This window comes from Dreissena polymorpha, chromosome 5, assembly GCF_020536995.1.
Source record: "Dreissena polymorpha isolate Duluth1 chromosome 5, UMN_Dpol_1.0, whole genome shotgun sequence".
Classification (NCBI taxonomy): domain Eukaryota; kingdom Metazoa; phylum Mollusca; class Bivalvia; order Myida; family Dreissenidae; genus Dreissena; species Dreissena polymorpha.
This window is the reverse complement of record NC_068359.1, coordinates 28,864,131-28,890,942: the sequence shown is the minus strand read 5'-3', so window position 1 is coordinate 28,890,942 and position 26,812 is coordinate 28,864,131. Positions and strand designations below refer to the sequence as shown.

The window sequence follows — 26,812 nt, the reverse complement described above, 5'->3', positions numbered from 1 at the left end:
ACAGGTTGAAGTCAGTGGTGTAGTGGATATGGTGTCTGCCTAGCGATCGGGAGGCCACGAGTTTGATCCCCACTGTTGGAGCATTGTTTAGATTTCTCCGGTAGAAACAAAGTACTTGTTCTAGTTCTCGGACACGGACTCAAAAGTGTTTGAAATAAGCCTTAGGTCTTTATAATCAAACTAAAATAAATAGGTTTAAACTAATATCCTGACAGAATCCCCTAAAAAGCTGTAGCAGACAGTGATTGGTTCTAACAAACGTCATTAGTGCAACATAATTGATAACAAGTCATTGCAGTTTGTATATGGTTTCCAGGTCATAACAGCAGTGAATTTCTATATTTAAGTATCTGCAGTCTCAGTATTAAGTTCTAACACATTGGATATTGAAAATTACAGTGGATTAGTAATCATAAAACTTGAGTATAATAATCATCTGTCAAGATTTAGATGTTTTTACATTTGTTGAACTTTTTATAAAAAAAATGTGTGCATAATATTGATAACAATAAACCCAGAATCTAACAAGAGGGCCAAGATGGCCCTAGTTCGCTCACCTGAGAGGAGTCGGTTCATTCAATCTTTAACAAATGTCAAACTTGACCTAGATATTGTCCCGACAAACATCCTGGTCAAGTTTCATCATTATTTCATCTGCGAGTCATGATCAATGTACCTATGGAGTTTCATGATCCTAGGCGTAAGCATTCTTGAGTTATCATCCGGAAACCATTTTTCTAAGTTGAGTCACTGTGACCTTGACAGCCATTGTGTGAATATGTTTTTTGGCACTGTGACCATGACCTTTGACCTAGTGACCTGATAATCAATAGGGGTCATCTGCGAGTCATGATCATTGTACCTATGAAGTTTCATGATCCTAGGCATAAGCGTTCTTGAGTTATCATCCAGAAACCATTTTACTATTTCCGGTCAATGTGACCTTGACCTTTGACCTAGTGACCCGAAATCAATAGTGGTCATCTTCGAGTCATGATCAATGTACCTATGAAGTTTCATGATCCTAGGCATAAGCATTCTTTTGTTATCATCTGGAAACTATTTTACTATTTTGGGTCACCGTGACCTTTACCTTTGACCTAGTGACCTGAAAATCAATAGGGGTCATCTGTGAGTCATGATCAATGTACCTATGAAGTTTAATGATCCTAGGCCTAAGCGTTCTTGAGTTATCATCCGGAAACCATTTTACTATTTCGGGTCATCGTGACCTTGACCTTTGACCTAGTGACTTGAAAACAATATGGGTTAACTGCGAGTCATTATCAATGTATCTATGAAGTTTCATGATCATAGGCATAAGCGTTCTTGAGTTATCATCCGAAAACCATTTTACTGATTTGGGTCACCGTGACCTTTGACCTAGTGACCTGAAAATCAATAGGGGTCATCTGCGAGTCATGATCCATGTATCTATAAAGTTTCATGATCCTAGGCATAAGCCTTCTTGAGTTATCATCCGGAAACCATTTTACTATTTCGGGTCATCATGACCTTGACCTTTGACCTAGTGACCTGAAAATCAATAGGGGTCATCTGCGAGTCATGATCAATGTACCTTAATAGTTACATGATCCTTGGCATAAGCGCTCTTGAGTTATCATCCGGAAACCATCTGGCGGACAGACGGACCGACATGTGCAAAACAATATACCCTCTCTTCTTCGAAAGGGGGGGGGGGCATAATGAGAAAACTGCCCCCCTCCCAGAAGCCACGTTATTCAACTGACTGGAACTATTTCTTGAACTCAACTTTTGTATCAAGGAAACAAATGTTCTGAGCAAATTTCATGAAAATTGGGCCAAAAATGTGACTTTCTGTGTTCACATGTTTTCACTATATACATATAGAGAAAAATGTCCGCCCACTGGCGGCCATGTTTTTTCACCAATCCCTACCATTTTCAAACTTGTCCGAGATATCAATAAAACCAATGTTTTGACCAACTTTCATGATGATTGGGCAAAAATTGTGATTTCTAGAGTGTTTACAAGGTTTCTCAATAGCCAAACAGGGAAAACTACCACTATATACATATAGAGAAAAATTCCCCGCCCACTAGCGGCCATGTTTTTTCACAGATCTCGACCATTTTCGAACTCATCCGAAACATAAATTGAACAAATGTTTTGACCAGTTTTCATGATGATTGGGCAAAAATTGTGACTTCTAGAGTGTTTACAAGGTTTCTCTTTACCCAAATAAGGAAAACTGCCCCTCCCACTGGCGGCCATGTTTTTCAACGGATCGGAACCACTTTTGAACTCAACCTAGATATTATTAAGACAAACATTTTGACAAAGTTACATGAAGATTGGGCATTAAATGTGACTTCTACAGTGTACAAGATTTTTCTTTTTTTTGACCTAGTGACCTAGTTTTTTACCCGGCACAACCCAGTATCCAACTCGGCCGAGATTTCATTGGGACAAAGCTTCTGACCAAGTTTCATGAAGATGGGACAAGAAATGTGGCCTTTAGAGTGTTTACGAGCAAATGTTTATGTACGGACGGACGGACATACGACGGACAAAGACCGGTCAGAAAAGCTTACCTGAGCAATCAGGTGAGCTAATGTGATAAATTGTGATAATTAAAAAATATTTTCCCTAGAGAGTTAAGTTATTCTAGATTGTCAGTATTAAAAAATGTCAACAGCAATGCAGAAAGTTAGAAGGCACAAGGCTCTTTGGGCTACTTTTGGGTTAAGCCAACATAAATGATCATACATAGAAATTTAACAGCAACAGACTTAAGATTGAACAGGTATTTTTTCATCCTAAAAAATAGCTGCTATTTTTCACAAATTTGAAAAGTTCGCGACTCAAATTAACACCAGTTAAAAAAGTTTCTTTTTTTCCCATTTTTAACAGGTATTTTTTAGCACGAATCTTTTTTTCACAATTCTGCGACTCTTATTTTTAAACAAAATGAGGACGCCAAGGCCACAAAAATGAGGAAAAGCCCTGACTTTAAAATTACCTGCATTTCTCTCAATATCACACCGCGCTCTCTCTCAATCTCTTCCTTGCCCAGCTTGCTGTTCTGTGTGATGTCTGCGAGAATCTCCACCGCTTTCTCGACATCTTTTGCGAAACACTTGGCGTAGTAGACTGTCTGCTCGCGTGACGTGTACGCGTTCAGGTGCGCTCCCATGTTCTCAACCTGCAGCTCTATATCACACTGGGAACGCTTGTCTGTGCCCTGCGAACCAGTTAGGTTATTGGTAGAATAGCAGTGGGTTTATTTCAAAGTTGCGAATGGGGCCAGGGGCCTTTTTGATAAGAAAATATCCTGTTGCTTTTACTTAAATTGGGAAATCAGTGAGTTTTTTTGGCTAAAAAATAATACTTTAAGAATATAGGTGTTTACATTAACTAAGGTTCAACTTAAAGAAATGAAATAGAAAATGAACTTAATACTGCAAATATATGGGTGGGTACCCTAAATTGGGAATTTAAGGTTGTGATTTGGGGAAAATATATATTCGTTGGGAGATTTGAAATTTGAACAAAGAAAAACATTGAATAGATGTAGACACATGTTTCAGATGTTCCATCATGGAAATAGTAATATCTGATCATTGACAGTGCACAGTAGGCCAAGGTTAATGAATCGTCAGATCATAAAAGAATATTTTGACTACAATTACCCATATTGATTCATTCAGTACTTGCTGAATAGAAGCATTTACATTTTTTAAGTATATCTTAATGTTGTGGCCGATGGACTTGTCAGACTCTGCTTAGTTACACCCCTCCCTGTCATGCATTTTAATTCTCTACCATGTAGCTGAAATATTTATATAAACAAGAGATGTGTTTGTCAGATACACAATGCCCTTTACTGCGCCACTTTGATACATGTTTTTTTACCTTTGACCTTGAAGGATGACCTTGACCGTTCACCACTCAAAATGTGCAGCTCCATGAGATACACATGCATTCCAAATATCAAGTTGCAATGTGAAAGGACATAGAAGTTATGAGCATTTTTCAAAACCTAAACACGAAACCTAAACGCAAAGTGTGACGGAAGAACACTATATGCCCTCCCTCGGGGGCATAAAACAGTCCAATCTGACCATAAATTTCCAGATCAAAAATGTATGATAATGTGCATTATAAAATACTCTTGGATTGATAAAATTAGGGTGATACATAAGGGAAAAGAAATTTTATAAGGATAAATAAAATATTGCATTATTTCAATTTTTATCATCAAAATACAATTTACAATTTTAATCTGCACTTTTAAAAAGTAAAAGTGCTCTTAAGTATATGTAAGTAACAAATTTTTACACAAGATAACATTATTTTTGCTATTGGAAAACACCCAAACATTGGTGGTAACTTTTCGCAAACAAAATCACTGTATGTACCTTAATATTAATCTTCTATCTGGTTTAAAAGGTAACAAACAATTTTAGCTGAAATCTTCAACTCCTAACTATAATTCTTAGGAAGTAAAAAACAACAACAACAGTTACACATTTCAACAATATACCTTGAAGATCATGTGTTCTAGGAAGTGTGCCACTCCATTTGTTTTCTCAGTTTCATATCGGCTTCCAGCGTTGATCCACAATCCAACCTGGGGAGTTTTAAAAGCATACACAAGTTACATTGTAGCATGGCAAAATCCTTGCTTCAGAAGGCACAATTATAATACTTATTTTATTTTCTATTGATACAGCTATCAAGAAAAATTATCATTCAATCTTGCAACCACACAAAATTTGATTTCATAGAAAGACTAATGTGGTATAAAATGATATGTACATTGATTATTACATCCTAATGAATATAAATATATACAGAGAAAAACAAGAGATGTGTTTGTCAGAAACACAATGCCCCCTATTGCGCCGCTTTGAAGCCATAAATTTGACCTTTGACCTTGAAGGATGACCTTGACCTTTCACCACTCAAAATGTGCAGCTCCATGAGATACACATGCATGCCAAATATAAGTTGCTATCTTCAATATTGCAAAAGTTATTGCAAAACTTTAACCTTGGTTAAAGTTTTGGAACACAAACATACAATGACTGACTGACTGACTGACACAATGACAGACAGACAGGCCAAAAACAATATACCCCCGATCTTTCGATCCGGGGGCATAAAAAAAGAGATAAATTATTAAACGCTGCATTCACAAATGCCATACATTAATGTACCCATGACACAACAAATCTTAAGAAATAGAAACATGCAAATGCTCATGAAATGTATTGCTGATTGTTTACTTAAATCGAATAAATAATGCAGACATATCTCAGTAGTGATTTTAAAACCTTAAACATAAAAAAATCCATCTTTACAGAATGTATTTCTAAAGATTACAAATTACATTACCAATGTCTAGTTATATATCTTCCTCACACGAGCAATTTTTATACATGTCTTCAAAGCTATTAAATAAGGGAGTGATTATTGTACCGTTTTTTTTTTAAATAACAGTTGAAACGCGATGGCTCAAACTCAAGTGACTCGATTTTCCGGTTGGCTTGAACTCCAATCAAAGCACTGATTTTTTATTGCTATATATTCATATAAAATTTTGTCCGATGGTTCAAGTTTGCAAGGCACAAATTATCAGATGGCTCAAACAGTCCCGGTCACAATTTTCGCATAAACTGTTTATCAATTAGGACCGCTTGATTAAAGGCAAGCAATAATTTTTTTAACAACGCTTGCAAACATGTCATCGACTCAATCGTAAATTGATTTGAGTTAAAGATGACATTTTGTATTAAGCGGAAAAATGTGCTATGTTAAAACGTGCACATAATTTACTTTATGATATTTGTTTGATTGTATTTTTAACTGTTTTAAAAGATTGGAAACTAAAAGTATTAAGTATATATTTGGTTCTTATTAATTCAAAAGCAGAAAGTAGTAAGAAGTAGTAGGTAGCAATATGTGTACCGGCACTCTTCAACTCGAAGTGAAAATGTTCTGGAGACTTGTTCGTAAACAAAAGTTTATTAGAAATCAGATGGCTCGAATTCCTGATGGCTTGAACTTTTGTTTCCGGTCCCGACGAGTTAGAGCCACCGGGTTTCGACTGTAATTTATTTTCTTACAAATTTTAATGACAGAAGATGAATTTGATCAGCAATGTGAAAACCTTGTAATGACTATAACTCCCTCTACAATACCGTGCATGTGGGTTCACCGGATGACTCTGAAGCAATCTTGAGTCCATTGGAAAGCTCTGAGACCCGAGTCTCTAGAAGCTGAACTTGTGACGCAGTAGCAACATCAGTTGAGCCATATCTCTGGCTCACAGGGGCAGTAACTCCAGTTAACTAAAAATTGAAGAAATCTGTCTTTAAGAAAAACTCAAAGAAGTGATATTCATCTTACCACTGGTACATGTACATTTGACGGACAAGACTCATGTTAATGCAAGCATTTCAAAAAACTGCATAAAAAGAACATAACAATAAATGGTGTGATGTTAAATTTCTACCTGTTATGAAAGTACTGGTTAGTTTAATTTAAGTTTAAACCTATTTATTTAGCTTGATTGCATCAAAAGCCTAAGGCTTATATAAACACTCTCGAGTCTATTGCCTGGGCCTAGAACCAGTACTTGGTATCTTTGGGGGAGATCTAAAGAACGCTCCCACAGTGGTGATCAAACCCGTGACCCCCCGGATGCTAGGTGGACACCATATCCATTACACCACGGCGACCTCAGTACTGGTTAACAACATGCTTTGCAAATGCTGGACTCAGTTCTTACAAACTGAGTCCTCTGAACTCAAATGCAAATATTGCATTCATCATTCATAATTGTGTATTAATGTGTCCTTGACACATACATGTAAATAAGAAATCAATGAAAGGGTTTGTTTGTTTGTTTGGTAGTTTATTTTGGTCTTATTTTGCTGTTTAAAAAAAATTACAGTGATTTCACTGACAGTTAACATCTCACACCTACTGGGCTAGCTGGCTTAAGTTATTACTAAATTATTGAAAAATATAAATGCCATTATAAAGCAACAACTTAAATATTGGGTAGGGGTGGAATGGCATAACACAGGATTTCATTATAAATCCCCATACACGTTTGTAGTCCATCGCTCTGCAAACTGGGATCAAAAGTCAGCCCTCATTTAATGGGAATTATATAGGTGTCAAATATGCATTTTAAATGATAGTGTGGCAGAGGAAAAATATCTATTAGTGCACAACATAATACATCTTAAATTGGCACTAAATATCTTATTGACTGATAGTTCTGGCTACCATAACTTAAAATGTCACTTTTTATGATTTTTGACTGGCGTGACTTTATAGTTATGGACCAAGCCCATTAGGAAAGACAACCAGAAATTCCCGAAAAGTTGACAGTTAACAAAGACCGGTCCAGAACAGCTTTTAAAGTTAGTTTAAAGTTGCAGTTATTGGCCCAAATTAACCACTTCATCGGAAAGATTAACATTTTTCACATTTAACTGATATATTCTTTCACAAAATACTATCTTAAACATTTAAAATTTATATATTCTGCTCTTACATATTGAGAAAAACAGCGATGTGACAGACTTTCTCGAAATGCGAATCTCCCGAGATTTCACGGTCATATGACGTTATTTCTATTTTTAGTAACATACCATGTGCTCAAGTGTTTTCAAATTCAGAATGACATTTCCCAGTATTTCAGATTATTCTGGCTTGTTTTGTAAACAAATTGTAGTGTAAATACAAACTCAAAGTAAATATTATTTAAAACTACCTGATTCACACTTAAATCAGTCTTATAATCCACCAGATGTAAGTTGTTAATCACAAATTATAGATTTCAGAAAACAAAAGTAATGTTTACAATTTCAGCATAAAATGTCAAGGTCGATCCGAAAGTATCCAAATGAAAACTCGTCACGTGAAAAAGCGACAATGGCGTCCAAATTGTGATTTTCAGACCGATGAGAGTTATTTTCATCTATTGTAAGATGCATTTGAAACATTTGAACCTTAAAATATTCCTCGATGCAGTAATTTATATTCATTCACCAATATATGTAGAAATGTATCCAAGAAAATGAGCATTCTTTGATTTAGAGCGTGACATAAATACGTTACGACTCTGGTTGACTTTCGATACGGGGTTGGCTTCAGCGTACAGGTATGTCAATACTATATAAACTGTACGCGGAAGTTTCTTTAGCTAACTGACTGACATTGTATAAATGTCTGTAGACTGTGGTGTCAATGCCAATGACAGCTAATAAAAAACAGAAATAAGCTATTGAACCTTTGTTTACATAGCGATTTATTGTTATAACTTTTACGAAGATAACAACGAAAATACAAAACACATTCAAACACAAATGATGATTAGAAATCTGTCTAATACCAGTGATTTTTTTTGCCCAAAATTACCGCCGATATTCGGCTGCTCCCCAATTGCAAAAAATGACGTTTTTTCCCAAAAATCTGACCAAAATTTCCCCAAAAATGACCAAATTTTCCCAATTAAGCCAATAAGATTACAATGTCATTTAGCGTTAATTTCGTAGAACAGGTGCCGATCGAGCTTGTCGAGTCTTCGCCGAATGACAACTGACGTACGAATGTTCGCGAATGTAGCCGAATACGATTTTACGTTGCTATCCACACATCTCTCTCTATATTGCGGAGGATACCGACTATAGTCGATGTATCCCGCTTGTTAACGCCTGTTTTTACACACGTCCAAGATGGCGGCAAGAAGACGAGAAGTTTGCGATGAGCAGCGAAAATGATAAATAACACTTAAATTAACAGCGGATATCACATGGTTATAAGGAGATAATTTAATGTGTGTGTCAATTAACGCAAAATACTATGTTTGAGATGAACAACAACAAATATTTATTAGAAATGTTCACAGTGAATGTGCGTCACGGAAATCTGTGTTGGGAAATTGGAGTTCACAAAGTTAAAGCATTTAAGACGAGAACCGTTCGAAAATGGAAAGAGACAAACATGATTTGATTTATATGTTAGTGGATCTGTGTATATTCAGATTCATATTCTGCTTTATTATGTTTGTCACGCTGTATAGTTAGGTGAAATAGCATTGAACTGAGGATGTCAATTGTGCAAGATATTAAAAGGTAAACAAATGAAATGTATTATTTTAGCTCCATTTAATACAACATTAACACAGCAAGAACACAAAAGCGTGTTTGTTAATATTTGTTAATGTTTTCACCATATCATATTTTACTTTAAAAAACATCCTGAATTAAATTCATACTCTTAAAGAGATTATGATTAAATCAAAATGGTACATGTATATTGAAGAATCTATAGATTATTGCAAGTTTAATATGCCTGTGGAAGGATATTAACTAAACGTTGTAAGAAGACATGAAAGCAACACTTTATAATATAAAAATGCTGTCAAACATGAACTTAGCAATTTTTATTCTGTTCTTATAATCATATTTATTATGTTTCCCAATTTCATGGTCTATCGCGCTATTTTTCCCAGTTTCATGGTTTATCGCGCTAATTTTCCCAATCCAAATGCCACAGGCTGTAACAAAACAAAAGCAAAAAAAATCACTGAATACAATAAATAAAAACAAACGTCAACCGGTGTGGGTGGGGTAGAACCAAAATAATCGTCGGTTGCATCGAAGCCTTTGTCATTATACGTGGCATATTTGAATAGAAGGTGGATAATTAAGTTTACTTAAGATCCATCGATATAATTTCACCTTTTGGACACGTGGCAAAGTTCTTGACAACGAGTTTGCTACCCTCAACAGTTTTGAAGCCATGTTGCCTTCTAAGGACGAACCGAGCAGCGCATGCGCATTAAATACTCTTCAGAGGATTCGTGCACAAGAAGTCTCGAGCTTTTTTTCTGCGCAACGTCTCATTAAATAACATGCCAACAATCAAAGTGCTTTTTACCACATGTGTTCGTTGATAATGTCAATTTAAGGTATTTAAATAATAAACATGTTTTTATTTGAAACCTTACGTTTGCTGTTTCCGATATTCGCTATGTAAATGACAATTAGTTGATAAAAATCAATTATTGACAATGTCAATTGTCAGTGTTTTGTAATGAACTATTTTAATTATTAACATAATAAAACTCATTAATGATAGTTTACTCACGCTATCTTATTAGCATATATGATTATGAACCTAATCTGACAGGGATCATAAAATTGAATTGTATTTCTCCCGATGATATAGATCTAGATCATTAATTAAGAACTAAATGTACAGCATTCCAGTTATTTGTTCAGATGTTATAATTTGGAACATTCATGTTATCAAAGTTTAGGAAGGTCTACCCACCACAAGGTGTTTTTTATCACATATTATATCATCAGTTATCAGTTATTTCATAAATATGAAACTACTAATACAACATTGAAAACCTATTGAACAATTGATGTTTAATATATGATAATGTAGAGCATTTGAATATAATGATATATACAATGAACCATCAAAGGGAAAATAACATTGAATGTCATAAGAAATAGGCGTAAGAAACCTCTGGATTAAAGCTATTACTAAAGGTAAATGATCTATGTTTTATTAGTTTGATTTTTATATAAATGATAATCTGTAAATGCTGTTAATGTAGATTTTTAATATATATACATATCTTGTGTTTTTTAAACATTGACCTATAAGGTACCTTATATAAAACTGATTTTAGGTCTCTGGTTTCAGTACAGGTGTTTTCATGTTGCTTTTGTTCATGTTACCTTTACCCTTTCCCACTCAGAAGCAAATTTAAAAAAATGGCAATGTGCAAACAGCATAAAACCAGAACAGCCTGCAAGTAACTCGCAGTCTGTTCAGGTTTTATGCTGTTTGCTACTCATTAGTATCTAAGGGTTGGAAATAAAGCGTTTAAAACTTGAATCTAGTAAGAAAGGTCTTTAATTAAATTTACCTTTCTTAGGGACTTTCAATGCATAAAAATACATTTCTAAGTGGTAAAGGGTTAAACCAAGTTAATCTAAAAACTAAAAATAGCCTGCAACACGGTATTCTCGCAGCACTAGCGGAATAATCATTCTCATATAAACACCATGTTCATATTATTATATCGAACAATTGATTGAATAATTACCAAAAATCATTTGATATTGTCAGTGAGAGATGTTTTCTTGCAGATTAAAATGTAGGTCGCAAATGTTCATTTGTAAACATTTAAAGCTAGTGCGGCATACATGTGAACAGCTGCTCGCGAGGATACCAGGTTTAAGTATAGGTTGATTTTTATGCTCAAATAGGACTCACTGATCAATTTGCAAGCAAGAGATAAGCATGGGATCCAGAAGCTCTACTCGGCCCCCAGATGTGACCCCAGTGGAGGACCCAGGAAAGCTTGCAGAGCCTCTTGTTGAAAATGGCTGCTTTAAGAACCCATTTCCTACATACCGTGAACCAACGTTTCGGAATCTGATGTCGCTAATTTGGGCATTTCAAACTCAAGATAAAAGTAACGTACCTTCAAAGGAAATGGTAAGATAACTGCTTCTGTTTATTATCCCCACGCTTTTTGAAAAAAAGGTGGGGATATTGTGGTTATCTCCGCCGTCCGTCCGTCCGTCCGTCCGTCCGTCCGTCCGTCCGTCTGTCTGTCTGTCTGTCTGTCTGTCCGTCCGTCCTGGCCACTATCTCCTCCTACACTAAAAGCACTAGAACATTGAAACTTACACACATGGTAGCTATGAGCATATGTGCGACCCTGCACTATTTGGAATTTTGATCTGACCCCTGGGTCAAAAGTTATAGCGGTTGGGGTGGGGCCGCGTCAGAAATTATCACTCATTTTTTTAGGTTATTTTACATTTACTTCTTTATTTCTACACCGATTCACTTCAAATTGATACTGGACCTCTCTTATGACAATACGGTCAATCTCAACCATGCATGGCCCCATTCCCAACCCTGGGGCGCCCCGCCCACATAGGCCACACCCACCAAAAATTTCCATTTACTATAATTTTTTCATTTCTACACGGATTCACTTCAAATTGATACTGAACTTTTGTTATGACATTAGGGTCAATCTCAACTATGCATGGCCCCAATCCCAACCCTGGGGCGCCCGCCCACATAGGCCACACCCACCAAAAAATTCCATTTACTATAATTTTTTCATTTCTACACGGATTCACTTCAAATTGATACTGAACTTCTCTTATGACATTAGGGTCAATCTCAACTATGCATGGCCCCATAACCAACCCTGGGGGCCCGCCCACATAGACCACACCCACCCAAAATTGCCTTTACTATAATTTCTTCATTTCTACACCGATTCACTTCAAATTGATATTGAACTTCTCTTATGACAATACAGTCAATCTCAACTATGCATGGCCCCATTACCAACCCTGGGGCGCCCTGTCCACATAGACCACACCCACCCAAAATTGCCTTTTACTATAATTTCTTCATTTCTACACCGATTCACTTCAAATTGATACTGAACCTCTCTTATGACAATACGGTCAATCTCAACTATGCATGGCCCCATTACCAACCCTGGGGCCCCGCCCACATAGACCACACCCACCCAAAATTGCCTTTTACTATAATTTCTTCTTTTCTACACCGATTCACTTCAAATTGATACTGAACTTCTCTTATGACAATACGGTCAATCTCAACTATGCATGGCACAATTACCAACCCTGGGGCGCCCTGCCCACATATGTCACACCCACCCAAAATTGCCTTTTACTATAACTTCTTCATTTCTACACCAATTCACTTCTAATTGATGATGAACTTCTCTTATGACAATACGGTCAATCTCAGCTATGCATGGCCCCATTACCAACCCTGGGGCACACCTAGGTCAAACATTCGGCGTGGGGATACGCGTCGGCCTCTGCCGCGCCATTTCTAGTGTTGTATTCTGTAGTATGCTTGTTGTCCCCTACCGGTTTCACCGGAGGGGACTTACGGTTTGCGCTCTGTGTGTCTGTCTGTCTCTCTGTCACACTTTTCTGGATCCTGCGATAACTTTAAAAGTTCTCAATATTTTTTCATGAAACTTGAAACATGTATAAATGGCAATATGGACATTATGCACGTCATTTCATTTTGTTCCTACGTAAAAAATTCTGGTTGCTATGGCAACAAATAGACTAGAAATACTGCTGAAAATGGTGGTTTTCTGGATCCTGCGATAACTTTAAAAGTTCTGAATATTTTTTCATGAAACTTGAAACATGGAGAGATGGCAATGTGGACATTATGCACGTCATTTCATTTTGTTCCTACGTCAAAAATTCTGGTTGCTATGGCAACAAATAGACTAGAAATACTGCTGAAAATGGTGGTTTTCTGGATCCTGCGATAACTTTAAGTTTTTAATATTTTTTCATGAAACTTGCAACATGGATAGATGGCAATATGGACATTATGCACGTCATTTCATTTTGTTCCTACGTCAAAAATTGTGGTTGCTATGGCAACCAAACAAAAAAATCTGAAAATGGTGGAATTTCTGACAATGGTGGAGCTGGTAGGGGACCATATTGCTTGACAATAGCCTTGTTGAATGGTGTTAACCAGTTAATCACCTTCGAAACTAATATATATTTCTCTCAGTGTGAAAAGTTGTTTCATAATGTCTACAGGTGATGGTACCAGTTTTCATATACAGTATAAATACATAAAGAGTTTAAGTCATGATTTCAAGTGTTATTACTTTGTACACTTTATCTAAAAAAAATATGCTAAAATGTGTTTAGTCACGAAGTTAATAGCTATAATATGGTTGTTGATGTAATTATGTGAATTGACATTACAAAACGGTTAATTTTTATGAACTTCACAACTAATTCTATTATCTATAGGAAAAGACACAACATATTATAAGGAGCATTTAAGTTTACAAAGAATATTATTGTGGCTATAATATATTCATTTATTTTAGATTTAAAAAAGAGTTTATTTACAGCTGTTGACAAAGTGACATAGTTGTTGATGATTTACCTGACAATTGCTGGTCAATAATAAGATTGTTGTTTTCATTTACCCAAATTACTGGAATGGTTTTGTTGATATCACAGATTGGCAACTATTGAGTCTGCATTTTGTTGACATTCAATCAGAGTTTGAAACAAAAACTATCTTGGTCATCAATGTACAAAAACATGACATTCATATAACTGTTGGTTTATTCTTGCCAATCAGGTGAGCACATAAAAACCAATAAAATTATAATTTAATACAATATCAACCTACATTTGGCAGATTTTAAACCAAACATTGCCCATGGAAAAGCCAGACTTCAAGAAATTTGAATCGGAACCTGGAAACAATTTAAAGTACATGTGGGTTGGACACGCTTCATGTCTGGTTAAAGTGGATGATCTGACAATACTCACGGATCCCGTGTGGGCTCAGAGGTGTGGCCCCTTTGGAATATTTGGCCCCAAGAGGTACAGAGATGTAGTGTGTAGTATAGAGGAACTGCCTGACATCGATGCAGTTGTCATCAGCCACAATCACTATGACCATCTTGACCACAGCGCAGTGAAGAAATTGGTATGCAATATTTATGTGAGGATAAGGTTTATAAATATTGTAAATGTTTTAACCCTTTATCACTTAGATGCGTATTTTTACGTATTTGTAGTCCCTTCATTAAAGACCTTTCTCACTAGTTTCAAGTTTTAGAGGCTTCATTTCCAACCTTTAGATACGGATGAGCAGCAAACAGCATAAAGCCAGAACAGACTGCGAGTTAATGGCAGGCTGTTCTGGTTTTTAAGCTGTTTGCACATAGGCATTTTCACTTTGCTTCTGACAGGGAAAGGGTTAATATGACAAAAAACACTTAACAGGATTTTTTTTAAAGTTAAATTGAATTTTATTTGTGGAAAGAATATGTAAGACAAGAAATGTTTGTAAAATCCTTTACAGAGGAAAGTGTCGTCCCTGGTTAGCTTGGGCAGACTGCATAGAGGAAAGTGTTGTCCCTGGTTAGCTTGGGCAGACTGCATAGACTGATCTGGGGCGACTCTCTATGCAAATACATTACCGGTAGGCCCAGTTTTCCCAGAGTGCAGCTCACCTATGTTATTGCAGAATGCACGTTTCCAAGACAGACTGTGCTGGTTTGTAGCCCAGGGTCAGGCCCAGTGGATGAAGGACGCGGGCTGTAAGACGGTGGTAGAGCTCTCGTGGTGGGGCGAGCACACTCTGAAGGCACACGGCAAGGAATATCTGGTGGCAGCCACCCCGACCCAGCACTGGTGCAAGCGTACTGCGACTGACACAAACAAGGTTTGTTGATACGTAGTTTTCTTGCATATTCGGGTACTTGTCAGACACATTCTCAGTTTTCTTGCATATTCAGGTACTTGTCAGACATATTCTCAGTTTTCTTGCATATTCGAGTACTTGTCAGACACATTCTCAGTTTTCTTGCATATTCGGGTACTTGTCAGACACATTCTCAGTTTTCTTGCATATTCGGGTACTTGTCAGACACATTCTCAGTTTTCTTGCATGTTCGGGTACTTGTCAGACACATTCTCGTCATCTTCTTCATCGCAACTGTAACATTCCGCAACTGTAACATAATGTGTAAGTATAAATACCAGTAAGTAAGATTATATCTCACTTTTTAGTGGCTTCTTTTTATTTTCTTTCAAGAATTATTCAACAAAATGTTTTGAGCTTTTCATTTTTTAATATTGAAAAAAAAAATTAATTTGAAAATCTAACCCATCTTTTTTGATGCTAGAAATGTACCATGTTGCAGGCGCTATGGTGTAGTTGGGTGGTTAAAGGTCCCAGGCACAGTTTCTACTTCGCTGGGGACACGGGTTACTGTTACGCCTTCAAACAGATCGGCAGGATACATGGACCATTCTCCCTGGCAGCCATTCCTATTGGGGCATATGAACCGAGGTAAAAAGGATGCTTTTCTTTATATAGTGTTTAGATACTAGATAAGCAACATTATTTTTACATGCGTTAGTTTTAACAGTTTAATAATTTCTGCATTCAATCACATGATAATATATAGCATGAAGAACTTTATATTACACTCTGGGGGAACAAATTACCAATAAATACAATAACATAGGTTTAGGCACTAACCTCCAGTTAAAGGGGCCTTTTTACAGATTTTGGCATGTTTTGAAGTTTGTCATTAAATGCTTTATATTGATAAATGTAAACATTGGATCTAAAAAGCTCCAGTAAAACATCAAGAATAAAATTAAAAAAAGGAAAAAAAAAGTAGCCCGCAGCAGTGACCCCTGGAGTCCTGAAGTAAAAACCAATTAGACCGCTCGGCCATCCTGCCAAGTATGTATGAAAGACGTATTTTATAGTTCATATAAGCAATCTTTGTAGTTTCACAAAATTAAACAACAACAACAGAACTCTCCAAATTATTCAATCGTTTCGCATTGCAACGCTTGATAATTTTCAGGTTTTTAAATCGTCAAAAGATGCATATAATGGCTACATTAAACATGGCAAATGTTTAGTATTACTGTTTCCTCACAAATATCATAACTAAAACAAAAATTTGCGAATCTAAAACAACTTTTTTCAATTTTGTCAATCTACCAAACCGTGAAAAGATCCCTTTAAATATATTCCACAGTATGCCAAACAGAAGATGCAGATGTGGCATAAAATGTAAAATACATGCCTGGGCAAATCTTCTTTCATTTGGAAACAATGCATGCTTCAACAAATAAGAAAGTGTCTTCCTAGATAAGGGTGTGCTCAGTGTCGTAGCAGATTAGACTGTGCAGTTCAAACAGGCTAATCAGGGATGACACTTTCCGCTTTTATGGAAGTTTTCATTTAAAGGTTGTCTCTTCTGAGCTAAAATCCAGTTTAGGTGGAAAGTGTTTTCCCTGATTAGCCTTTTCGAACTGCATGGGATAATCTGCTATTACACTTTATGGACATGCACTAAGCCCACATTTTCCCTGCTATTACACTTTATGGACATGCACCAAGCCCAGAGCAAGGCCCATATCCACAGTAATCTGTTTTATAATCCAATCACATATCTTGGATACTACATGTTCAACTGTTAATCTTTAGAAGATACCATTTCGTCTACTGAATGTAATTACTAGGGTTACTGACATTTTGTGAATTGTTCAGGAATGCATATTTTCCAACATTTTCTGAAATACAGTAAGAGCACTTACGTTATTTTTTGCATTAAAAATATTTCAGTGTTGAAATTATGGTAACTGCTCCTTTCTTAATTTTTTATTGTTTTATCAATTTGAAGTTTTGTTTCATTTTTCATGTGTTATTATAATACTAATTAGTAAATTTGAATACCAAAAAATGTTTATTATATTTATAAAACATTTTTTTGATCCTCCTAAAAATGTAACAAAATGTCAGTTACGCTACTTTTTCCATTCAGAAAATGACATGTGTTCGTAATGTCAATTTTGAAAATTTGGTAAAAACATTATTTTTACCAAAAAGGTTGACTTAATATTTTAACAGTTGATGTATGTCACCTTAATAAACACAAAAATGGAAAAAAGTAAAAATGTATAAAATTGTCAGTTACATGACTTATTACATTCAGTAGATGATTTGTAAATGTGTAAAATATTGGAACGCACTGGTGGTAATGTTTGGGATTTTCTATGCGGTTATTGAAGCATTTGGTAATCTTTTTACAATTGCTGGATAGAGTTCACACTATTTTTGGCAAATCTGGATCAGTCTACTCAAGGAACGCAAGGTTATACAGTTCACAAATGTGATGTTTGTGTTTCTCAAAACATAAACGATTGTGTTGTTTTCAGGTGGTTTATGCAGCCACAGCATGTTAACACAGATGAGGCCGTGGAAATGCATAAGGATCTGAGATCAGAGCAGTCTGTTGGCATCCACTGGGGCACATTTAAACTGACAAATGAGGTATGCTACCATGCTTGCTTTCATCTAGAAAAGGTAACTGGGCTTGCTGTCTAAGTTTGTAGAGTGCTGGACTACCACTCAGACGATCATGGGTTCAATGCCTGAGGGGCCACATGTATGGGGTCTTGCTGAAATCTTTTAAATGGCCATTCTCCTCCTACCACTGATTCAAAGGCCTGGTTAACAAGCTAACAAAAGAAAAGTGTGCTTCGGTTAATTGACCGCCATGAACTATTTTTTTGTAACAGTGAAATATCAAACCAAACAAACAAAGTTCACTCCAGTTGTAAAGCTTGTCCATAGAAATGGATATTTGTAAACTGTGTTAGCAAGAATTACAGATATAAATTGACAATTGTGTCCCATGTTTGCTCAATGCGATCTGAAGTATGGAGAAAGTTGACACAATGGTCAAGTTTATGTGCATGGGTGCACCTGTATAGGAGTGAGTCTATCTGAGCTAGTATTATCTGTAACTTCTTTATTGGTTTGTATTTTAAAGGTATAAAAGTGGCAGGAATTTTTGACATGAGAATACAATGTCTCTTGTTCTTATTGCTCAAACTTCAAGGTTACAGAGGTTCATATTTAAGTCTGGGTACAATAAAGCTTGTCCTGATTGCTTTTCTGAACACAAAGTGCTTATGGTGGGTAGTTTATTCACCATTTTTTTTTCGTTTGTTGTCCTGTTTTGTTCATCAAATGTTGGCAACTTTTAGTTCATTACAACGTTAGAGGCCATATTTATCACCCAATCTTGTTGAAACTTCGGAATGTTTATCTGTGCAATAACTAGGTTAAGTTTGAATCTGTGTCACATGGGTTAAAAAACTTGTTCAACAGTTCAAATCTTAGATGAACATTGTTTCCACACAAGAAGCCAAATTTATGACACAATCTTGATGAAACATGGTAAGAATTTTTATCTTGACAATATATACAATGAGCTTGAATCTAAAAAAAACTAGGACACCAGGTAAAATCTTAGACAAATCTTGTTACCACTCTATTAGACATATTTATGACTAAATCTTGATGAAACTTTGTGCCAATGTCTATTTTTACAATATCTAATGCCAATAACCAGTCTGTGTCATTTGCATCCAAAAAGGATAGCAGGTAAAATCAAAGAAAACCTTATTACCACTCTAGAAGCTACATTTATGACATAATCTTGATGAAACGAGGCCTCAATGTATATCTTGTCAATCTCGCGGCCAAATTTCAGTCTGGTTCATGTGTGTCAAAAAAGTAACTCATTCAAATATTACAAAAACTTTGTTATCACTCTGGATGCCTCATTAATGACTCAATCTTGATGAAACTTTGTCAAAATGTTTTTCTTGACAAAATCTAACCTTATTTCGAGGCTGGGTCATGTGGATCCAAAAACTAGGTGACCAGGTCAAATCTTTTAAAAACCTTATAACCCCCCTAGAGTCCACAACTGAAAATCAATGGTGATGAAACATGATAAGACTGGTTATCATAAAAAATATAATGACCATGTTCCAATCCTGGGTATCCACAAACATAGAAAAAAAATTACATGTCTTGCCTCTTATATGACTCAATCTTGAAAAATGGTGGTAAGAATGTTTTTGATGTCATTATCAAGGCTATGTTTGAATATGACTTGTGTGGATAAAAATGCAGGATCACTAGGTCAAGTCTTTTACCATTTATGTTCCTTGAACTCAGCTTTGTGCATAAGGGACATCCTGGCCATCTTGTTAATAAACTTCACCGTTTAAGAACTATGTTTCGTGTGTAGATCTTTGTGATTAGTTCAAAGGTCAATGTCTTATTCAGCTGTGGATATAATTTAGCTTGTTCAGACATTAATACATCATCATTCATGCATTTTTTTGATAAATAAATTCAAAATGACATACATGCACTTATGTTCACTTTTGGTAACACACAGCATGTGTTAATTCATTAAACATTTTTATTACATGAATCCATCTGTTGTTAAGTTCCATAGTTTATTAACATCAACATGTAAATATGTAAAGGAAGCATTAACTGTACGAAATACTATTTTAAATACAACTACTTGAAATAATAGCTTGATGTAATTCCCTTGAAAAAAGTGTATGTATCACTGTGCAGTCACTAATAGTGTTTGAATTATTATTATATATACCAAAGTAAATTAAAAGTAATAGTTTGTCCTTACTGCCTTTAACATTATTATGTTTCTCCTGTTCAAAATCGTTCTTGTTCTCTGTTCTTATTTTGTTTAGAAATTTCAATGAGTTAAGTTCTGAAATTTCATTTAACCTACTAACATATATACATACATGTAGTAAAATTGATTTGGTTACCTTCTATAGTATACTGACACGTGACATAACTTTCTTTATAATTATAAATATTAAAGACGATGTATAAGTCTTAATAAACTGTCTGTTCTGTTCTGTTTATTGCTGAAATATCAAGGTCATATTTAAAGGTAAATGCTTAAAATATGAACATGACCATATTCAATTGTTATTTTAAAACAATATGTCACAGGTTCATCCTAGTAATAGCACATATGAAGTGAATTCTTGTGTTCAACAGTCAAGGTCAATATTGAGTGCACTGCTTGTGGTCTGTGTTCAATAGTCAAGGTCAATATTGAGTGCACTGCTTGTGGCCTGTGTTCAACGGTCAAGGTCAATATTGAGTGCAATGCTTGTGGTCTGTGTTCAACTGTCAAGGTCAATATTGAGTGCAATGGTTGTGGCCTGTGTTCAACAGTCAAGATCAATATTAAGTGCACTGCTTGTGGTCTGTGTTCAACAGTCAAGGTCAATATTGAGTGCAATGCTTGTGGCCTGTGTTCAACGGTCAAGGTCATACGTATTTGTAATAATTACACATGGCATTATTGCCAATGGGGTTGACATGTTATACTTAACACTATAAGAAAACTAGAAAATATATTTAAAAATTCATTCTTTTGGAACAAATTTGGTTCTGATATAATATAAAACAATGTACATATTTTTATCTAATGAATTTTGGGTGTGGTAAATCTGAGGAAAATTTTATAGTTTTGTTGTGTCCTCAGGGATTTTGGTAGAACTGGCTTTCTATCCAGATTGATTAACAGATGAATATATTGCAAAGCGAAACCATTAAAGTATACACAAAACACACCATTTGAAGAAAATATTTAGATTCAATAGTATGCTTTAAACTACCGTCTACGGTACATCAACGTGCTTTTGTTCATAGGTTGCTTTTCCCCTTTTAATTTCAGCCTTATATGGAACCGAAAGAAAAGCTTGAGAAAATTCTAAACTTACAAAAGCTGCCACTGTCTAGTTTTGTAACAGTTAAGCACGGTGAGATAGTGGACTTTCTGGCCAAGTCGGGGACCAATGGTGATACAAGGAATACCTCAGAGTTGATAGAGGAGACTAAGCATATGCCAGGGACAGCAAAACAGGAAACACATGGAAAATCAAATATTTAATGTCAGTAATATAAGCAACAATTTTCTTACATTACTAAAAAAATCCTCTCTTACAGAAATATGTTTTTGTATAGTATTAAATCAAATCTGTCTTAACCATTACCAAGGCTTTGGAGAGTGCCACATTTTTACATTTCATTGAAATGCCTTTGGAATGTTCAAATACATAACTGTGTTTAGAGGAAGAAACAATTTTACATGTACTTATTTTGTATAATGATAAGTGATATATACAAAATATCACTATTTGCCATAGTATTTGGTTATCAATACTGGTTGCACATGTCGTAAGTTAACGTCATTAAATAATTTGAGAAGACACATACTGTGATTAAATTAACCCTTTGCATGCTGGGAAATTTGTCGTCTGCTAAAATGTAGTCTGCTGAATTTCTAAAATTAGCATTTTCTTCGATTTTTTTCAAAGAATATTATCAGAATAGCAAACAGTTTGGATCCTGATGAGACGCCACGTTTTGTGGCGTCTCATCTGGATCCAAACTGTTTGCAAAGGTCTTCAAAATTCGGTTCCCGCACTGAAAGGGTTAAGAAAGACAACGCCTTGCAGTATTGAACAAGTTAATAAAGTTTTATCAAGGCATGTATTAACATTTAGATATAATTTGTATAGGTAAATACTTTCAAGTAAATAGTGTAACATTATTTTGTTATTGTAAATGCTTTTATCAAAACAGTGTGTTATGTTTGCAGTATTAAAGCTTTGTACATTTTGTGAATTTAATTGTTTTTAGCTCACCTGTCACGAAGTGACATGGTGAGCTTATGTGACCGTGTGATGTCCGGCGTCCGTTGTGTGTGGGTGCCTGCGTGCATGCGTGCGTCTGTCAACAATTTGTTTGTGTAGACAGTAGAGGTCACAGTTTTCATCCAATCTTTATGAAATTTGGTCAGAATGTTTATCTTTATGAAATCTGGGTTGGGATTGTATTTGGGTCATCTGGGGTCAAAAACTAGGTCACTAGGTCAAAAACTAGGTCACAAAATAGGTCAAATAATAGAAAAACCTTGTGTAGACAATAGAGGTCGCAGTTTTCATCCAATCTTTATGAAATTTGGTCAGAATGTTTATCTTGATAAAATCTGGGTAGGGATTGTATTTGGGTCATCTGGGGTCAAAAACTAGGTCACTAGGTCAAATAATTGAAAAATCATCAACAATTTGTTTGTGTAGACAGTAGAGGTCACAGTTTTCATCCAATGTTTATGAAATTTGGTCAGAATGTTTATCTTGATATAATCTGGGTTGGGATTGTATTTTGGTCATCTGGGGTCAAAAACTAGGTCACTAGGTAAAACTAGGTCAAATAATAGAAAAACCTCTGGTAGACAATAGAGGTCGCAGTTTTCATCTAATCTTTATGAAAATTGGTCAGAATGTTTATCTTAATGAAATCTGGCTTGGGAATGTATTTGGGTCATCTGGGGTTAAAAACTAGGTCACTAGGTCAAAAACTAGGTCAAATAATAGAAAAACCTCTTGTAGACAATAGAGGTCGCAGTTTTCATCCAATCTTTATGAAATTTGGTCAGAATGTTTATCTTGATGAAATCTGGGTTGGGATTGTATTTGGGTCATCTGAGATCAAAAACTAGGTCACTAGGTCAAATAATAGAAAAACCGTCAACAATTTGTTTGTGTAGACAGTAGAGGTCACAGTTTTCATCCAATGTTTATGAAATTTGGTCAGAATGTTTATCTTGATGAAATCTGGGTTGGGATTGTATTTGGGTCATCTGGGGTCAAAAACTAGGTCACTAGGTCAAAAACTAAGTCACTAGGTGAAATAATAGAAAAACCTTGTATAGACAATAGAGGTCACAGTTTTCATCCAATCTTCATGGAATGTGGTCAGAATGTTTGCCTTGATGAAATCTGGGTTGGGATTGTATTTGGGTCACCTGGGGTCAAAAACTAGGTCAATAGGTCAAATATTAGAAAAACCTTGTGTAGACAATAGAGGTCACAGTTTTCATCCAATCTTTATTAAATTTGGTCAGAATGTTTATCTTGATGAAAACTGGGTTAGGATTGTATTTGGTTAGTCAGGTGAGCGATTCAGGGCCATCATGGCCCTCTTGTCTGTTGTTATTGTCATCATGTTTACTGGCTAGTTATGCCTTTATTGTAGTTAATACCCAGAATGGATGTTTAAACAAACATATATGTTGTGACGTGGCCAAGCCCCAAACTGTATTAGGTAACTGACAATTCCAAGACGGTAACGCTCGGGGATAAGCCTACTGCGTTTTTGCTCAGAATTTGTACAATTTGCTTTACGTATTTTTAACTCGAGAAAAACTGATTTAAACAGAGAAGGTTTATGTACAAGTAAGAGATATTATAAAGACTTAATTCATAAGAAAAAAGTCTGTTATTTATTCAAAAATGTTTTAGATTAAAAACCAAAGAAAACACAAACCAAGGGAGTTTTGGCGATTTTTTCAAAAAAAATTAGCGACAAAAAATTTACAAGAGCTCTGCGTTTGGAGACTAATGCCTCCCAAACAGGGCCTTGACACGGGATTGTTTGCAACAAAACTGACCATAAGAGTTAATATTATCATTACTAAAGCCACTTAAATAAGTTTTTAGTTGACATAGAATTATGCACTTCTGTTAAATCATCGTTATAGTAAATGGGATGAGAATATTATAGTATATAACTAGGGGTCATCTACTGTCCAAGGCCAATGCACATGTGAAGTATAAAGCCAATCGGTCAATTTGTTGATTAGGTATTGATCGGAAACGATTTTCACATTAATTGTGATAGTGACCTTGACCTTTGACATAGTGACACCAATTTCAATAGGGGTTTCTCTACTTCCCAATGCCAAGGCACATGAGAGGTATCAAGACAATCGGTGAATCAATTGACAAGTTATTGATCGGAAAGTTAATGATTGGAAACAATTTCACACTTAGTGTGGCCTTGACCTTTGACCAAGTGACCCCAGTTTCAATAGGGGCCATCTACTGTCCAACGCCAATGCACATGGGAAGTATCAAGCCAATCTATACCTCAGTTCACAAGTTATTGATCGGAAACACTAATAACTTTAGAAGAATTAACAACGTTTTTTGACAACCTAAGTAACAGTATGTCAGATTTGTGTAATTCTGATGTTGAAGATTTCTGTGCAAATAATGATTTTAACTTAGATCATACTGCATTTTCTGAACTTGACAATAGCTGAATAAGTTAATAAAACATATACAACAAAATAGATGATCTAACAGTGATTGCATTTGAATGAATATTTAAATGAATCCAGCGATATTTTATCGTCCCATTTGTGTGACTTATTTAACGGTATTTTTGTATCGGGCATTTTCCCGATAAACGGACAAAAGGGTTATACTTCCTTTACACAAAAATGTGCTGAAGAGGGATGGATTCAAAGAAAATGTAAAATTGACATTCAATGTCATTGAAGTGGATGATAACTTTTACTATTTAGGAAGGAACGGTGTTGAATTATACATGAAATTTGAAATTTAACCAGGAACATTTGGACGGCTAAGCTCTTAAGGAAATATATACATTATTGTTTAAATGTTATGACTTTGACATAAAACCAAAAATATAGTGTCCATTGTTTGACTCGTTTGTAGGTTCATTAAAGTATGCTTCAGAAGTATGGGGTTTCACAAAGTCAGATGATATTGAACGCATTCATTAAAATTTTTGCAAACGATTATTACATTATTATAATTCCACAAGTTACTAGTCTGTCTGTCTGTCTGTCTGTCTGTCTGTCTGTCTGTCTGTCTGTCTGTCTGTCTGTCTGTCTGTCTGTCTGTCTGTCTGTCTGTCTGTCTGTCTGTCTGTCTGTCTGTCTGTCTGTCTGTCTGTCTGTCTGTCTGTCTGTCTGTCTGTCTGTCTGTCTGTCTGTCTGTCTGTCTGTCTGTCTGTCTGTCGGTCGGTCGGTCGGTCGGTCGGTCGGTCGGTCGGTCGGTCGGTCGGTCGGTCGGTCGGTCGGTCGGTCCGTCCGTCGTCCGTCCGTCCGTCCGTCCGTCTGTCTGTATTTTTTACGTTGTACTAAGTTGCGTGATTGACACAATCGAAACTATTCTTAATACTGACTGAACAACGTGGTCCTGCTATTAAGAAATTTATATAATTGACGCAGCCAGAGTGTTAGATCTCCTTTTTTGCTCAACGAAAGCGAGTAGCATATTGTCGCCGATTTGTCCGTCCGTGCGAGTTCTGATTTTCATGGAATACAGTTTGCGTGGGCAACAACTTTCCCAAATAAATGTTTCTGTTCTTCTTGATGTTGTTCGATCTTCCGTCCGTCATACTTTTCGTATATGAGCGAGATCTTAGATACTTATGTTCCGTATTTTATGAAAATTAATATGCAGCATCATTGTCTGTTCGTTCAGGTATAATGCTTTTCCATGGAGGTATTGCTCTCTGATCATTAATAAATGAGCTTTCGTTTCCATGCAAGATCTAAGACACAGATGATCCGAATTCGATGACGATTGATGCAGCATTTCTTTGGCATGGAATCGCGCATCATCGTTATGTTGTTCCGGTCATATGGTTGTTCGGTGCATTATTGCGCTCCTTGAACAATAAGTCGTTCCCACAAAATCAAGCCATACATTTACAAAGAGCAAAATCGGAGATAATTCATCAGTTTCACTGACATTGTTGATTGTTTGGAGAATTGATGCTATGTTTAAACGAGAATTTAGATGTGTTGTTTTTTACGTGGCAATCAGTGTTAGGATTATTATAGAAAAGGCACCCCTGATATCAATACGATACAGTATAAACGGTTAAAGGAACGGAAAGTCAACAATCTCGTATTTTAATGGAAAAGAATTATTTAATTTTATCACATGTCATACCCTGTTTCCCATGTAATATAACAATTACGAATATTTTTATCTTACACATGTGCAATATACTTTTTAAGCGTTTTCATTGGCTTATTTTCGTTCGATTGACCAATCGCATTTTTTTTATTTAAGCTGAAATGACGTTGCAACGTCAAATGACGTCAAGAAATGTAAACAACATTCGGAATTTATCATTATGTTTGCGTAAATATTTATTTAATTTGCTCATTTAAAAGCATGTGATAAAAAAGATCTGACACTCGTTGTCATTTCACACCATATTTTGTTAAACTCGTCCAGGAAACTCGTTAGTAAGCTCGCCAAAGGCTCGCTAACTAACAAAATTCCTGAACTCGTTTAATAAAATATGGTTTGATATGACAACTCGTGCCTGATTCTATATATGTTTGTGAAATAAATGACGCTACGTCAAGATTCAGGAATACGGCATTTAACAATATAAGTTGTAAATGTATAATATAATATACAATATGTTTATTAATAAAATCGCATGGAACTAA

At 35.7% G+C, this 26,812-nt stretch overlaps 2 protein-coding genes across 6 annotated transcripts in view; one reads left to right on the top strand and one right to left on the bottom strand.

The window, feature by feature from the left end:
- Nucleotides 1-9,914, bottom strand: part of LOC127882134 (mitochondrial-processing peptidase subunit beta-like) — a 23,987-nt gene extending 14,073 nt beyond the window's left edge. The window contains exons 1-4 of the mRNA XM_052430598.1: nucleotides 9,747-9,914; nucleotides 6,189-6,338; nucleotides 4,529-4,615; nucleotides 3,005-3,226 (exon numbers count right to left, since the gene is read on the bottom strand). Coding sequence (XP_052286558.1) covers nucleotides 3,005-3,226; nucleotides 4,529-4,615; nucleotides 6,189-6,338; nucleotides 9,747-9,809 — 522 coding nt within the window. The 5' untranslated portion in view covers nucleotides 9,810-9,914. The remainder of the gene's footprint in view (nucleotides 1-3,004; nucleotides 3,227-4,528; nucleotides 4,616-6,188; nucleotides 6,339-9,746) is intronic.
- On the top strand, nucleotides 9,848-26,812 carry LOC127882136 (N-acyl-phosphatidylethanolamine-hydrolyzing phospholipase D-like). 5 transcript variants are annotated; one of them, XR_008050419.1, is made up of 9 exons: nucleotides 10,295-10,568; nucleotides 11,295-11,526; nucleotides 14,278-14,571; nucleotides 15,115-15,312; nucleotides 15,794-15,942; nucleotides 17,832-17,946; nucleotides 21,200-22,398; nucleotides 22,568-22,616; nucleotides 23,087-26,812. XR_008050419.1 is itself a non-coding variant. In XM_052430602.1 (8 exons), exons 3-8 carry the CDS (start codon nucleotides 11,329-11,331, stop codon nucleotides 21,413-21,415), a joined length of 1,170 nt encoding a protein of 389 aa, XP_052286562.1. In that variant the 5' UTR covers nucleotides 9,868-9,976; nucleotides 10,323-10,568; nucleotides 11,295-11,328; the 3' UTR covers nucleotides 21,416-26,812. The 5 variants fall into 5 exon arrangements, 2 of the variants coding, with proteins under 2 accessions (XP_052286563.1, XP_052286562.1); XM_052430602.1 differs by adding an exon at nucleotides 9,868-9,976 and having other exon boundaries at nucleotides 10,323-10,568; nucleotides 21,200-26,812; XR_008050418.1 differs by having other exon boundaries at nucleotides 22,568-26,812.